This window comes from Brachionichthys hirsutus, chromosome 1 (assembly GCF_040956055.1).
Source record: "Brachionichthys hirsutus isolate HB-005 chromosome 1, CSIRO-AGI_Bhir_v1, whole genome shotgun sequence".
NCBI lineage: Eukaryota > Metazoa > Chordata > Actinopteri > Lophiiformes > Brachionichthyidae > Brachionichthys > Brachionichthys hirsutus.
In genome coordinates, this window is record NC_090897.1 from 12,238,835 (window position 1) to 12,252,909 (window position 14,075).

At 40.5% G+C, this 14,075-nt stretch overlaps 1 protein-coding gene across 1 annotated transcript; it reads left to right on the plus strand.

Moving 5' to 3' along the window:
* The first annotated feature begins 3,044 nt into the window (after positions 1–3,044).
* fgf7 (fibroblast growth factor 7) lies at positions 3,045–7,128 on the plus strand. Its single transcript, XM_068741896.1, has 3 exons — positions 3,045–3,330; positions 6,703–6,809; positions 6,916–7,128. Exons 1-3 carry the CDS (start codon positions 3,045–3,047, stop codon positions 7,126–7,128), a joined length of 606 nt encoding a protein of 201 aa, XP_068597997.1.
* The last annotated feature ends 6,947 nt before the right edge of the window (positions 7,129–14,075 follow it).

The following is a 14,075-nucleotide window of genomic DNA, read 5'->3' on the forward strand; positions in this document are numbered from 1 at the left end:
ATTCATATGCACAATAATAAACATAAACAAAACATTACAAAGGCAAATAATAGTGCAGGAGAGGAAAAGAAGCCGAAAGGGCTTATATAAAAATCCTCCCCTCAATTTCAAATTAACTAAACAAAATCAATCAATATATATATAAAGCAAATAAAAAGGAAGTTAAATAGAAGCTGAAAAGGAAAAGATACACGGAAAAAACCCAGCAAACAAACTGAGCAAAAGAAAGAAAGAAAATATATAAAATAAAATAAAATAAAATAAAAACAAAATCTTAAAACCATCTTTCCTTGGATGACCACCCGTCAGATCAACCTTAAAATCATGTTTCCATATAGAAATAAAATAAAATAAAATCCCATTTTCATGCCAGGTGGGATCTCGGATCAGCTCGCCACACTGACTCCTTTCAAAGTGAAGCATCTCTGGTCTGAGCTCTTTGGTTATTTCAGGTCCAGGATCTAGATCTCTGCTACAGTTACAGCTTTGATTTGATTATTTCTGTTTTTACTTTATGGGCATGTAGCAGGAGAGAATCAGAGTTTAGACAGACCATTAATTGGGGAACTGAATATACTATATGTAACAGGCTGCAGTAGTCAGTCTGTAACGAATGTGCATGACCTCCATGTAATATGGTAGCTTGTAATCATCGGGCTTTTTAATCACCCTCATTCTTCCCAAGCAGAAAGAAGGACAAAACTTTCATAACCATCTCCTTGGAAATGTGTCAGCATATACCCTCTCCAGGACACCAACAAGAGATACCATGTAGGATTGACATCCAAGGCTACCATTGATTACTTGGCTAGAGAATTCTATTGATCCCCAATCGAGGCCTCAGTTAGATTTATCCTCATCAACTGTTGCTGTGCATTAAGGTAAGTGGGCCCACAGGGAGACCCTGCATTGTGTTGAGCATGACCAGAGCATGACCAGACACCATGAGGCCATTAAAGTCTGACCTGCAAGCTCCTCTGCCTCCAGTTACAGCAGGTTGTGTTGAGGACAACTCTTGGGGGGCTTGGAATCACCTTGTCAGGCCGCTCTCCTGCTGGTAATTAACCAACCAGGTGCTACCGGCCACAGTTAACCTAGATAATAATAATAAATCGTTTGCATACATAGTGCATAGCACTTTGGACTTTGAGTTTGTCTTACATTTAAACATTCATGTGACATTGATTAGACATTTGCGTTCACTTTCATGTCTTGTCCTTTGTTTTGTGTTGTAAAAGTGAAACCTGTCAAAGTGGCACCTAATGGATCAGACCTTTTATGGCCTCTGCTTTACAGATGAGAAGTTCCCAGAAGCTGGCGGGTACAGCCCTGACCCTCCCCGGGGCCCCCCCCCGTCATTAAGGAACCATATAAACTTTTGAAGTGTTGAGTCTCAGGAAAGGCCAGGCCTGTAAGGCAATAAATTGTGACTAAGTGCAAACACGAAAAACGAAAGCGAGCATGGCCCCTGACACAACAACGGCTACTTCTCAGCAGCTATGTCGCCTGTTTTTCTCACTGCAGATGGATACCTCCCAATATAATTTATTGCTTCCCACTATTAGAATCGTTAAGAATGAGATCCCCAGGGCACTTTAAAACATGTTTTTGACTTGAGTCAACAAATCCATAGCAATGATTCAGCACTGCTAAGTAAAAACAGCAATTAATGATGACATTTAAAATGATAGGGAAGGAATTCTTTAAAGCTTTATCATCAGAGCAAATATCTTAAACATTGCCTTGGCATCTCTGTGAGATTTAAAAAAAAAATCACATCATTAACATATTTAGGCGCAAGATGGAAACGGAGAGAGGCTGTAGTCAGTCCTGAAAGGGTGGATGTGCATAAAATATTCCTCATTTAGGAGAGTCGGCTTTTCTCAGAGTGTATAGCTCCCTCTCATGTCCAGGGGGTGAGACCGTGAGAGGCAGGCAGGCGGAGGGTGTTTCTCCATTACATCTCAGCCAGGGACAGCTGACTGGTTGGGATCTAATTGCTCTCAAGTGAGGTCAGCAGGAGGCATTTATCTGAGCAGAGTGCACAACAAGAAGGGAAGATGCACAGACTCAGCCTGCCAGAATCTGGGAGGCATCTATGGGAAATGACAGAAGCTCCCAACTCTTCCTCAGCTTCACTGCATCGCTGGGTTTGGTTTACAACTAAGATTATAGCCTTTTTACTAAAGAGCCTTCACATCCAAACGCTTGCTGAACGGAAACGCATATCTCACGACTCCTGTCATCGCCATACCATACCGCACGTAAGTCATTAAACTTTAGATTTTATTTTTGTGAGAAAAGAAGCGTTGGTTTGATTGTTTGAACATAGATCATGTGTTTGATGAGACAGTCCCGAGATGTGACGGAATCGACCAGCCTTGGTGCAAAAATTCAGTGTTGTGGCTTCACGACAAGCAGAAACATGCTTGTCGAATGAAACCGCAGACGTTGTGATTTATCTATGAAAACACATTTATATATTTATATGAAAACATAGAAATCAAAAGCTTTTTGAAAGTCATTTGTGGTGGCTCTACAATTGAACTGGGAGAATCCCATGATTCTTTTCATATCTCTTTCATGTGGCTTTAAAAAAAAGAAATCTTGTACTTGTGAGTATAATTATTTTTCACTTTATTAACTACAATCAAATGGGTCTGTGTTTTCCTTATAGTTGCAACCTGAATAGACTTTTCTGGAGTGGATTATGGTTCCTTGTCGGACTACGGTCAAAAGAGGCTGGAGCAGCTAACCCGTGCCGTCACTGAGGACTGAAGAGTTGCACATCTCAAAATACCATCACCTGTCTGTTTTTCTTCACTTCGTTCTCCAGCCTCATCCGACCCTAACCGGCTCCAGCGAGCCGCTCCTGCATCTGCTCTGTTTCAACGTCCCACTAGGCACTTCTGAGACGGGGACCCAGAACTCACAGCACAAGGGTCAAAAAAAGCCACGTGCCAGGGAGTCACTGGCCTGCAAGATAGCGCACAGATTTCACATTTCAGTATGTTGTTCATTGACCCACACTGCATTGTATTATAATGCAGAAATGGACGCTGACATGGAACCTTCACAATTTGTTCTTGGGACTCTACCTGCATGTGCTGTTCCTGTTTGGCAGTGCGTGTGTGGTCTCCAGTGACTGCACTCCAGAGCAACTTGCCGCCATCATGAACTGCTCCAGACACGAGCGGCACACCAGGAACTACGACTACATGGAGGGAGGAGATGTGCGCATTCGCCAGCTATTCAGCCGCACGCAATGGTTCCTCACGATCGATGAAAATGGAAACATTAACGGGACCCAAGATCCCACCAACTGTCACAGTAAGGACAGCCATTTTTTTTTTCTTTATTTATTGTATCAGATTATATTTCAAGTGGTTTCACCACTACTGCTAGAATGTATTTCCCGATAAGTAAGTGTGACAATAGTGACAGAATTGGACAAGTTTATAATTTCTGCATGGAGAGTTTCATTGTGAGATGTTTCCACTCAGCCTTGCGTAGTTCAATCACAGCATAAATGCGGCACGTCTCTCTGAGAGTGGCCAAAGTGACAGGTAAAATGAAGCAGGTGGGTTTTTTGGCGAGTTAAACCATAACACCATCTCAACACAGGCTGCAATGAAGTAAACCGAATGGTCTTGGAGGCGGCTGATGGGTACCAGCCTCCTGCAATTGCCCATTTGTCTAATCTGACTTTACGGTTCACATCCTTTTCTTAAACATGGCATTCACTGAAAGTCATTTCAGGCTACAGCATAGATTGAGCTAGGACAACACAAAGGTGTTTTTGAGAAAGATCAGACTGTATTGAAGCTTAAAGACACACTTTAAACAAGTCAGTACACATACATGTCTTCTTTATGCCCCGGGTGCAGGAATTTACATATTCAGAGACAGAGTTTCAGGTTCAATTGATGTGTCTCACGTGCTAGCCAAATCCTGCATCATTTGCCTTCGATCACACGCACATAATTGTTGTACTCGAGGCAGGAAGCGCATTAAACACAAAGCAGGAGACACACCTGCAGATACATGCATTGTGTGGCCTCTTCATGAACCTCAAGCACAAAAAGCAAATACATTTGAGCGCCTTCAATGACACGTGTGTATTTATGTACGTCTGCACATTTCGTAAATTCAAAAACCATTTTATGCTCCTACAAAGTTGTGATATAAGCCTAAAATAATGGGGCAATACATTTGCATGTGAGAAATGTTCAAATGAAGAATTTGGTTGGCAACTTCCATCTCACCCACACATCAGTCACAATAGTGTTATTGTTATTATAGATACTGCTATTATGACGAGGATGTTTCAAGTGGTTATCGTTTCCTCCTGTGTCTGGAATGTTGGATTAACAGATAAATGCTTAAACCTGTATGGAGCTTCCAATGAAAGGCAGACAAAATTGATACACCCACATGTGGTTGACAATCGCACGCTAAAAGCACACAGACATTTATCCAAAAGCCTTTGAAGAGACTAGTGTGGTACAGAAACGAATGTAATACATCAGTGAGTCATTCTCTCTGGCTGCAGTTAGGAAATACGTCCTGAAAGACTGATTGCATAAAGGCTTTTGTTTTTTTAATGCAAGAAGAGAAAGCTGAAGAGATGAAACCACAACGAAATACTTGGAGACAAATTATTTTTGGCTTCTCCACGCAGGCTTAGTGGACTCATCATTTGTGCCAAAAGTCTAGTTGTATAAATATTATGGTTAAAGTAGATTGCTTTTTATTAAATTGCCATAGTCAAACGTTAGTACCTTATATATATAAAGATATCCATCCATACAGCTGCTAAGTAACTTTGTCTAAAAGAAACATTGAGACATAACAAAAAAAACAACTGTGAAAATGAATTATTATTATTTTTAATCATCATTGTGAGCATTATTGCAATATGTTTAGTAAAATGTCATTCTGAATTTGTAAACAAATCCTCAAAAACCCAACAATTACATATGAGAAGCACATTTGTTCTCTCAACATAATAAATGGTAATTATCAGTATGTGAAGCAAAATGAGACAAGTAAAACGTTATATCTTATCGTATATTTAACCAAAATAATGCAATAATCCTTCCAAGCATACTGTCAGGCTGCTAAATTGAAATAATCAGAATAAAGATTTGGCATATATTGCAGTTTTAGTGTAGATCACTAATAATAATACAAATTCCTGGAAGGCTGTCATCAATTGAATTGACAGCAAATGTGAATGCCCAATTCCAAATCTGCTAAATAAAGCAGGATCAGGAATTACACAGTTATTACACAGTAAGGGGTGCGTGAGAAAAATAATCACAAATCTGTTCAAGCTGCCTGATAGGGCGTCCTAATGCGAGTGTAGAAACGCGTTCCATCGTCGTACAAACAACAACTAGCAATATTCCATGTAATATTTAGGAATAGCACTTCCACGCTGTCAACTATCAGCTTTTTAAATGAATACATTCAGACTGAAAGAAATACATGCAGCTGCCTCTGCATGGTTTATTAGGAGATGGTTGGTTAACTTTCTCTGATTATATAAAGGCTTTGCACATTCAGCCGAAGCTTTAACAGTGTTATTGTGAACTTTAAGTCATTCATTCATTTCACGGTAAACAAAGTGAAATATGAGAATATAAAAGCCGTGGTAATAAACATGGGAACCCAGTTAAAGGTCAGGCACCAAGTACTGTACAGCCTTCCAAGACTGAGCGACAGCATGTGTTAGTGATCACTGATCAGACTCTAAATACAACAAGCTCCGGGGTCCATGTAGAGAGCTTTAATAGGAGAATTCCCTCTTTTCTCTGCCTCCCTAATTAGTAAAATCATTTCTGCAGTATTTGAAAACACTTTTTTTTTTATTGTTTTTATTTTAAAAGATTTAGACTTGTTATTTGACGGTTTACAACTCACCACACGTGTGATCGCCACATTATACTTCAACCGAAGGACCAAGGCCACTCAAAAAGTGTATATTAATAAGAGCTTTCTCTGCATTGAGAATATTTTCGTTGAGCTAAGTAAATGCCAGGTTGCCGGACTACTAGTAGATATGTGTTCCAGTTGGATGAACTGTAAAGTAAAATACATTCCTTCTTCATAGATCGTCAAGATAAGCGCGTTCATTTCCAAGGGAGTGGGGGAAAAAATACACAAATAGATACTGCAAAAATTGCTAGTACAAGAAGAAGGTAGAAATATGTGTGTATCCAAGATTTTAATGGGTCGTGACTTTCAGCCTTTCAAAGCTGCACGCTCCAGCGTTATTTTTAAATCAAAGAATCAAAGGATTACAGTCATTGTGCTGCAATCATTAATACGAAAAAACAGATCCATAGCATTTGCAAAATAATATCACAAACTAAAAAATAGTTCAGCAAGCATGTCTGATTTTACTCTCCCACAGACGTTAAGGGCAGGCCAAAGATGTAGCGTGCAAAGCTCCTGTAAAGAGGTATGGCTGTCTCAATCCCAGGAGAGAGGCCTAATCTGTCTCCCATATGTGCAATGGCACAGGCTGTGGTTTATGGAACGGCCACCCAGACCAGTTAACGAGGCATGAACACAGCCAGAGAGACCACAGACTCACTAACCACAGGAACGTCTCTCTCATCTGATATTAACGATGAAGGTGTGCGTCACCCGGCCGGTCGTGTGTCTCACGCTTCTTTCTGTGTGGCTGTCTGGCAGGTATACTGGAGATCAGGACAGTGTCTGAGGGCGGCATCCTGGCTATAAAGGGTGTGAAGAGTCAGTTTTACATCTCGATGAACAAGGCTGGCCAACTGCAAGGCAAGGTAATATTTTTTGGGGGGGGTCAGCGTGAGCGTAGACTTGACAACTAGTCAAGCACGTATTGTGTTAATGCAGCCACGTTGTTGTTGTTGTTGTTGTCGTTCACAGAGAATCTACACCGAAAACTGCAACTTCAAGGAGGTTTTCCTAGAAAACTACTTCAACGCGTACTCCTCTGCAAAGTGGACTAAAAATGGCAAAGAAATGTTCATAGCCCTGTCACAGAAGGGGAGGCCAATGAGAGGGAAGAGGACCAGAAGGGAGCACGTAGCATCCCACTTCATCCCGATGAAGTGCAGGGAGGAGAGGAGGGTGGACTGAAACAGCATGCAGCCGAGGGAGCCGGACGTTGTGTGTGGGTTCAGCCACGGATCATATATGTTGACAGAAGCATATAAACTCATGACCAGCATCAAGCTCCACTCGCCTCCATTCTTGGTTCTTGGATTTAGTATGTCATGTACCATAATATGTTGTCATTTCCATTTGGATGAATCAGTTATCAGATGGGCACATTAAATTGTTGAACCTCAAATAAGAAAATACTGAAATATTTGAAATAACTGACTGCTAAAGCCTATCCAGTGATATTTCTTTTTTTTGTTTTTTTTTTTAACTGAAATCCTATATTTCCTCATCAAATATGGTATGTGTTTTCTTATAAAACAGTCAAATATGTTACACACAGTCAGGACGGTATCCTTTTCCAGTACACACGTGACCAGATGAGGAGGGCTGCACGATCAACAGAAGGATCTTGACTTGACCAAGATTTGCTGAAGCAAGCTGGACTTGTCTTTTGTAATGGTTCAAGTGCTCCAAGCACACAAAACAAAGACGCAATTAAGTGCACGATCATTTTCAGTCATGTCAGAGGTGGGATCTCTTATTGGATGGTCGTTTTGTGCGTTGGAAACTGTGGTCAAATGCGTTGAAGCTGTTCAATGCATACTGGGTTCATTATTACGGTGTGACTTTGGAAATGCTGAAGCATTCTGCTGCTGCTGAAAACATATCCAGATTAAAATACAAAGTGAAAAACATAATACTGTGTCTGATATGCAATATATTTCCAGCAGGAGTTAATAAGCTTGTACAATTAAAGATTTTCTATTTATTCTGCAAGATTATGTTCATTTTTGAAATTCACCCTTTTCTGAAGCATCCAAGAGGAGGTATTTATTTTACTTTTTTGGTTTTTGACTGCCCTCATTCCGAGCTAAAGGGCCTACTGGCGTTGAATACCAATGCAACATCTCATTGCTGTGATAGATGGGGTGTAGCCATGGTTTCAGAAGTGATGTCTTGCCTGTTAAGCGTACCTGTTGCAGCTTTCTCACCACAAGCAGCCCATTCTTTTGAAAATATTCAAGTTGCATACTCTCATCTGGAACCTTGAAGATTTCCGTTGCAAAGAAATCAACTGAAGAGGGAGGTCTAAAAACCCAGACATCCTGCAATACCGGCAGATACTGGAAGTGTTTGGGACATGCAGTCATTTCTACGGTAGCCCAATATAGACATGCCCAAAACAAACAGTGCAAGAAAATTTCAATGCCAATGTTAAAAACATATTTCGTAAGGCAACTTCAGAAAATAATCTGTATCTGCCGTGTGTGAAAATACAGAGCTGAGAAACGGGAGCAAATGTTTTCTGACTCACAGTGATTCAACATTTCAAAACACTCAGTAAGTCCACAGATCCGATTATAGCAGAAAACGCATCAGGCTAATAGATTATTGATGAACATTACTTTGTTATATTTCTAAATATCAGAAGTAATTTGGCCTCGCGTTCACATTGACATTTAATCCTTTAGCAGATGTTTTTATCCAAAGCCACTTGCAAGTGAAAGACACAATGAAGCTACGATGCAGTTGAGACCTATGCAAATAAAAGCTGCACCTTACAGCCGTCAATTACCTAAAAAAAGTGCAGATCTACAGCCCAGTTAGAGGGATAGGATCAAGAAGAGCGGTAATAGAGGGGTATAAACAGGAGAGAGGTAATAGAGAGAGGAGAAGTAAGATGAGTGCTGCTTGGAGAACAGGTGCTCTCAGAAAAAGACAAGGAACGAGTGTGTGATGTGTTATTTGTTGTGATTTTTAATTTTGCCATAAAAAATGTATTTACCGGTAATGGTTTGTATATCCTGATTTCTTATCTTTTGATAAAATTAGGGTGAATTAGCTTAAAAATCACAACTACAGTGTTTCCACTGCATGGTATTTGTCCTGAAGATATTGGGGCAGTAAGTTTGGCAGATAAGCAGATTCATTGGCAAGATACTAACATCTGTCGACGATGTCTTTAAGATTAAATGCACATGGCAAGGAAACATTTGGGGAAATGTCAGTAACCTTAGATAAACCCAGACACTTGATATTCGTAAACCAGAACGGCCCTGAGTACAGCTTGTATCTCAGCAGACACCTTTAATTCGATCAAGTCTTGTCTAGAATCAAACTCGTAACCCTGGACCCGTCATTTTCACTACAGACTATCCCTAAGAAAACCTATTTAATTGTCATGGAACCTGATCTTTATATGGATTGATGCCAAAGTGCAAACAAACTCGCAGATGCCAACCCCCCCATAAATATGTCTGCTCTTTTCACCCTTAATTCCCTGAGCAATTAGAGAAACTGTTGAAAAGGACTCTACAAAGTTAGCAAAAGAAATGCTGAATCCAATCATTTATCAGGAAGAATCACAACAATCAATCTATCCTGGTTCAAGGCCCATCCTCCCGCCAACTTTGATGGAAATCTGCACATTATGTTGTAATCCTGCCAACAAACAAACAAACAAACAAACAAACACGTGCAGCTGTCTCCTTGATTGAGGTAATAATATCACTCAGCCTGATTGGAGACGTTGAGATGTGGAGGATAAATGTGTTCCTGCATGAAAGACGACAAAAACACACTGATACGGTCAGATGTCACCTCTGCATTTATATTATGGTGAGGCGTTGTCAATGCAGAAAAATATTGCAAACATATTGACTAGATGCCCACACCACTTGCTAATACAAACTACATGCAGACACACAGACACACACACCGACGCAGAGGGTAGGTAAGCTTTACCTTTTGTCTGGGTTCACATCTGGCTTGGAGAACCCCCCCCCCCCCCCCCCCCGTCAGATAAAGACAGTCAAATTGAGAGAGTCAACCCCTGAAATACGTTTGACCCAAACAGCATCTGTGCAAGGTGAAGGCTTCTGCCAAGTCACGCAAAGTTAGTCTTAGCAGATAATTTGTAACATGCTCAAAATGTAAACACATTTCAGTCTCAAGGCTGTGTTGTATTCCCAGCAGGACGGGGTGGGAGAAGCCAACGAGAAGGAGAGAGAACTCTCATAGAGGGTGATGCACAGGTTTCCAACAAATGAGATGAAACACAGACACGCTAGACACATAAATTACTTCCACGGTGCTCCAAGACAGATTTTGTTTCGGAAAATGCTCCTGAAATCACAAATCACTGTAATGCGTTTTTAATATTCTTCATTTTCATTGAGCAATATACAGGATTTATTGTGCATTCTTTTTCATGCCCGATTGATTAAAAATGTAATTGCAAAAGTTATTCCTGATTAAAATCATGACACTCTTACTAGTAAATTGCAACATTCACAAGTATTACTGAATTTATAAACTTAATCTGTTTAAATGTCAAATGTCTAAATATTTTCTAGTTGCTATTACTAGGAAATACAAATCTGTGACTGCTCGCCGGACTTTGTCATAACTTAGACACACGTAGCACATCTGGGTTTAAATCGCAGAAGAAGTGCAATTTTACAAATCCCTTTAAAATACTGTTTATTGTATATGTATCAGCCACACATACTGCTGCATGATCACCGTTCAATGGCAGCTTCAGAGCTACTGTGCCGTCTGATTGACGCCCTGGGAAAAATAAAGGCTCAATGGCAATAATTTACTGTTAATCACACTTTACAACACTAGTATTTCATTTGCATTGATGTGGAGGCATGAAGGCAGAAACCAACATGTGTCCCGTATTACAAGCAGTCAGTGGCGACAAGGGCAACGTCTGCAGGGAGGATGGAGGAAGTCTGGTGCTGGTTGTGAGGGGGGGCATTGAATGGAAGGATGGTGCGAGACAGACAGAGCGTGGGAGGATGATAAAATAAGGCAAGTGATGATAAACAGTGTGGAGTCTCGTGAAATGATGGGTTGTGGTCTTGGGGCACCAGGGGAGAGGGGAGGCCCTGGTGGTGGGGGGATAGCACACAGATGAACTGAAACATTTCAGGGTCACAAGCCTTCAGTTCCACAGAGCAAATCTACAGTTAAGCAACATGGGAAATTCTATTCTATGTCTGCAGACCTTTGTGTGGAACCCCCCCCCCCCAGAGAAAGACGAGCAAGCTCACCACAAAAAGAGCCTAAAACACCAAAAAGGAGCCGAAAAAACTTTTTAACACACAATATTCTAACTAACCAGCCAAGCGCTTTACATACTATTGAAGAGGTTCCAACTTGATGCTGCAGCAGATTGTAAAAGTCTGTATACCATGGCCTGAATCATAGCAATATGATTGTAGTGGAATGGTTCCATATCTCTCACTGTTAAATATAATTTTAATACCTGCTTTGTTTTAAATTCATCAGATTTGCAGCCAAATTTGTACCTCCTGCTATTTAATTTGTAGATGTGGGTTGGCTTATTCTCTCTCAGTAAATCATAAAGACAGTAAATCATGCTCATATGTGCCCAATCTGTTTATGCTTCTCTTTTCCTTGTAGTCTTATTCATGGAAATGCTCTGCTGTGCCAAAGGCATGATGTCATTTTTAAGGTTTTCCATGGCAAACTGTTTTCAGCATCTTGCTCTCCTTGGCAAGTATAATACTGCATAGCAGGGGTCACCTCTTTAAAGTCAGAAACATCCAGAGCATATGAGTCACACGACATTGCACTCGGTAAAGTAACAACCTGTCAACACTCCGTCTGCTTTTAATCAGTGATCTACATTTATTGCCCGTGTTTCTAGGGATCACAGAGACTATTTGTGCTATTAGACAGAGGCCATGACACACCAAGTGCCTTAGAGGTCAACTAGAGGTCAAGATGTTGTAGAAGAAGCAGTCAAGACAACCTTACACAGAATCAACCTGCCAAAGTACACACATAACAAGATGCTCGACGCCTCACTTCACCACGTCAAAAACAATATGACCAACTCAAATATTAGAGAGTGACACTGATTTAGATTTAACGCTTTCATTCAAATGCAGTAGCTAATATTTACCAGCAGATGTCGCCTCACTGACTAAATAAAATGCTTCGTAACAGTGACTCATTCTCAACACGTTTTCCTCACAGTGATTCAGCTCCTCAGAATGCTTCATTTCCCAAGATGTCAAGACTTCATGCTGATTAACACTTAGACGCCAAGGCCAACATAAAGTGGGATATATTCTTAAAACACACACACCAACCTGGGAAGAAACACAAGATAAACTGGAAAAGCACTCAGAAAGCACAAACCTCCGACAAGCAGCTTATTCCCCTCATAATTTGATCTACACCGTCCACATGGTGATCTGGATCATCATCAAAAGTAAAAGTGAATCAGGCTTGATGTGTATTTTTAATTTATTTTTTTAATTCATAAATGGAATTTTCAATGTTAAAATTTTATATTTATTCTTGATCTCATTCTGGATCAGATCCAGAAGACATTTTGCACGATAGTGCATATCGGACCCCTTTATGATTGTGATTTTTGGTGAGTGAATTTAATGCATATTTTACAAGATATGATTTGTTTTGTTTTTTAACAAGTCTCCATTATAAGTAAATAGCAAAATACGGATTTTTTTGTATCCACACAGGTATCCAGATCGTTGTCAAAATTTGATGGGATCTAAATTAGACCAAGACCCATCTTCAGATTTTTTTTTTTTCCATCAAGAATCAGCAGTTTTTCCATAATCCCGTTAAACGATATGTGTACTCCTATTTTTGGAACAATCGCCACAGTATCCGCAATCTGGATCCGATCCAGATGAGATTCAGTGGTAAAATAGAGGTATCCACCCTACATGATTGTGTCAAATTCCATAAACATCAATCAATAGTCAACTGAGATATTGAAAAACTAATTTTGTAGCTCTGTTGACTGCACTGTGAACACAGATTTCAAAGTGATCCAAAATCCAGGATCTCTTCTGGATCATCACAAAAATGTAATCATCTGTTGCTGGTAACATTCCCAACACTTCCTGGAAATGTCATCAAGATACGTCTGTAACTTTTTAGTTATCTTGTTAACAGTCAGACAGACAGATAAACAAACCAACGCCGGTGATTACATAACCTCCACCTTAATGGAGGAAAAACTCCAATGTACCAGCAATATAACACTTTACCATTTCGGTCACTGTTGGGTAATAAGGTTATCTCTATGTCTAACAGATCAATTACCCACTATACAAATCCATCAGTTTTTTTCCCTACTGTTCTTTGGGCTCCGTCACAGCTTGAGGCGGGCCTCTGCTTCCCCATGCATTAACTTCTCCTGTCGTCCAGATCCTCCTCCTGCAATCAGCTCATTCCGGTCACCTGTGCTCCGGCTAATCTGCAGCTAATCTGTCATCAGCCCTGACATTACACATACTCAGCTCAGACGGCACACCCTTGCCAGATTGTCGTGATTTGCGCCGTCATTTCCAGCACTTTCCTGATCCTGACTCCTGTGTACCTTCCCTGCCTGTTTTTGATGTCGCCTGTCTGCCTGCCTGTCTTGGTTACCCGGTTTTTGACCCTTGCCTGACTTCTGTAACTCTCCCTTTGCCTGCCCCTCTTCTGATTTGTCTGCTGGTTTGGACTGACAACCCGGTTTTTGACAATAAAGCTCAGTTTCTGGATTTTCCCTCTACTCTCGTGCGTTTGTGTTCTCACCAGTTTTTGTGCGTGACACGCACTGAGTAAACAGATAGCACATACAGAAGTGTTTGTAATTTCAGGCCCTGTGAGTGCTCATAAATCCTTCAAAAATTCAAGATACACCGTCCACTCTGAAAAAATGAAATCCCCGTAACTGTCAAATAAAAATAGGAGTGGTGGCATTTGTTCAGCAAATGTTTGAACCCTGCTCATATGCCATTTTACTAGGCCGGAACTAATTCCACTGAATAAATAGTCCCAAATAAAACTATTGAATGCAGGACACGAGTAATTCTGATAAAATGTGGATGCTGTTGTTGAAAACACATTTTTCAAATGTA

What these genes read in the sequence shown, in the direction of transcription:
- fgf7 (XM_068741896.1), top strand. Translation starts at nt 3,045, where the DNA reads ATGCAGAAATGGACGCTGACATGGAACCTTCACAATTTGTTCTTGGGA. An exon ending in AGATCCCACCAACTGTCACA is followed by an intron (nt 3,331 to 6,702) that starts GTAAGGACAGCC and finishes GCTGTCTGGCAG; the next exon opens with GTATACTGGAGATCAGGACA. An exon ending in CTGGCCAACTGCAAGGCAAG is followed by an intron (nt 6,810 to 6,915) that starts GTAATATTTTTT and finishes TGTCGTTCACAG; the next exon opens with AGAATCTACACCGAAAACTG.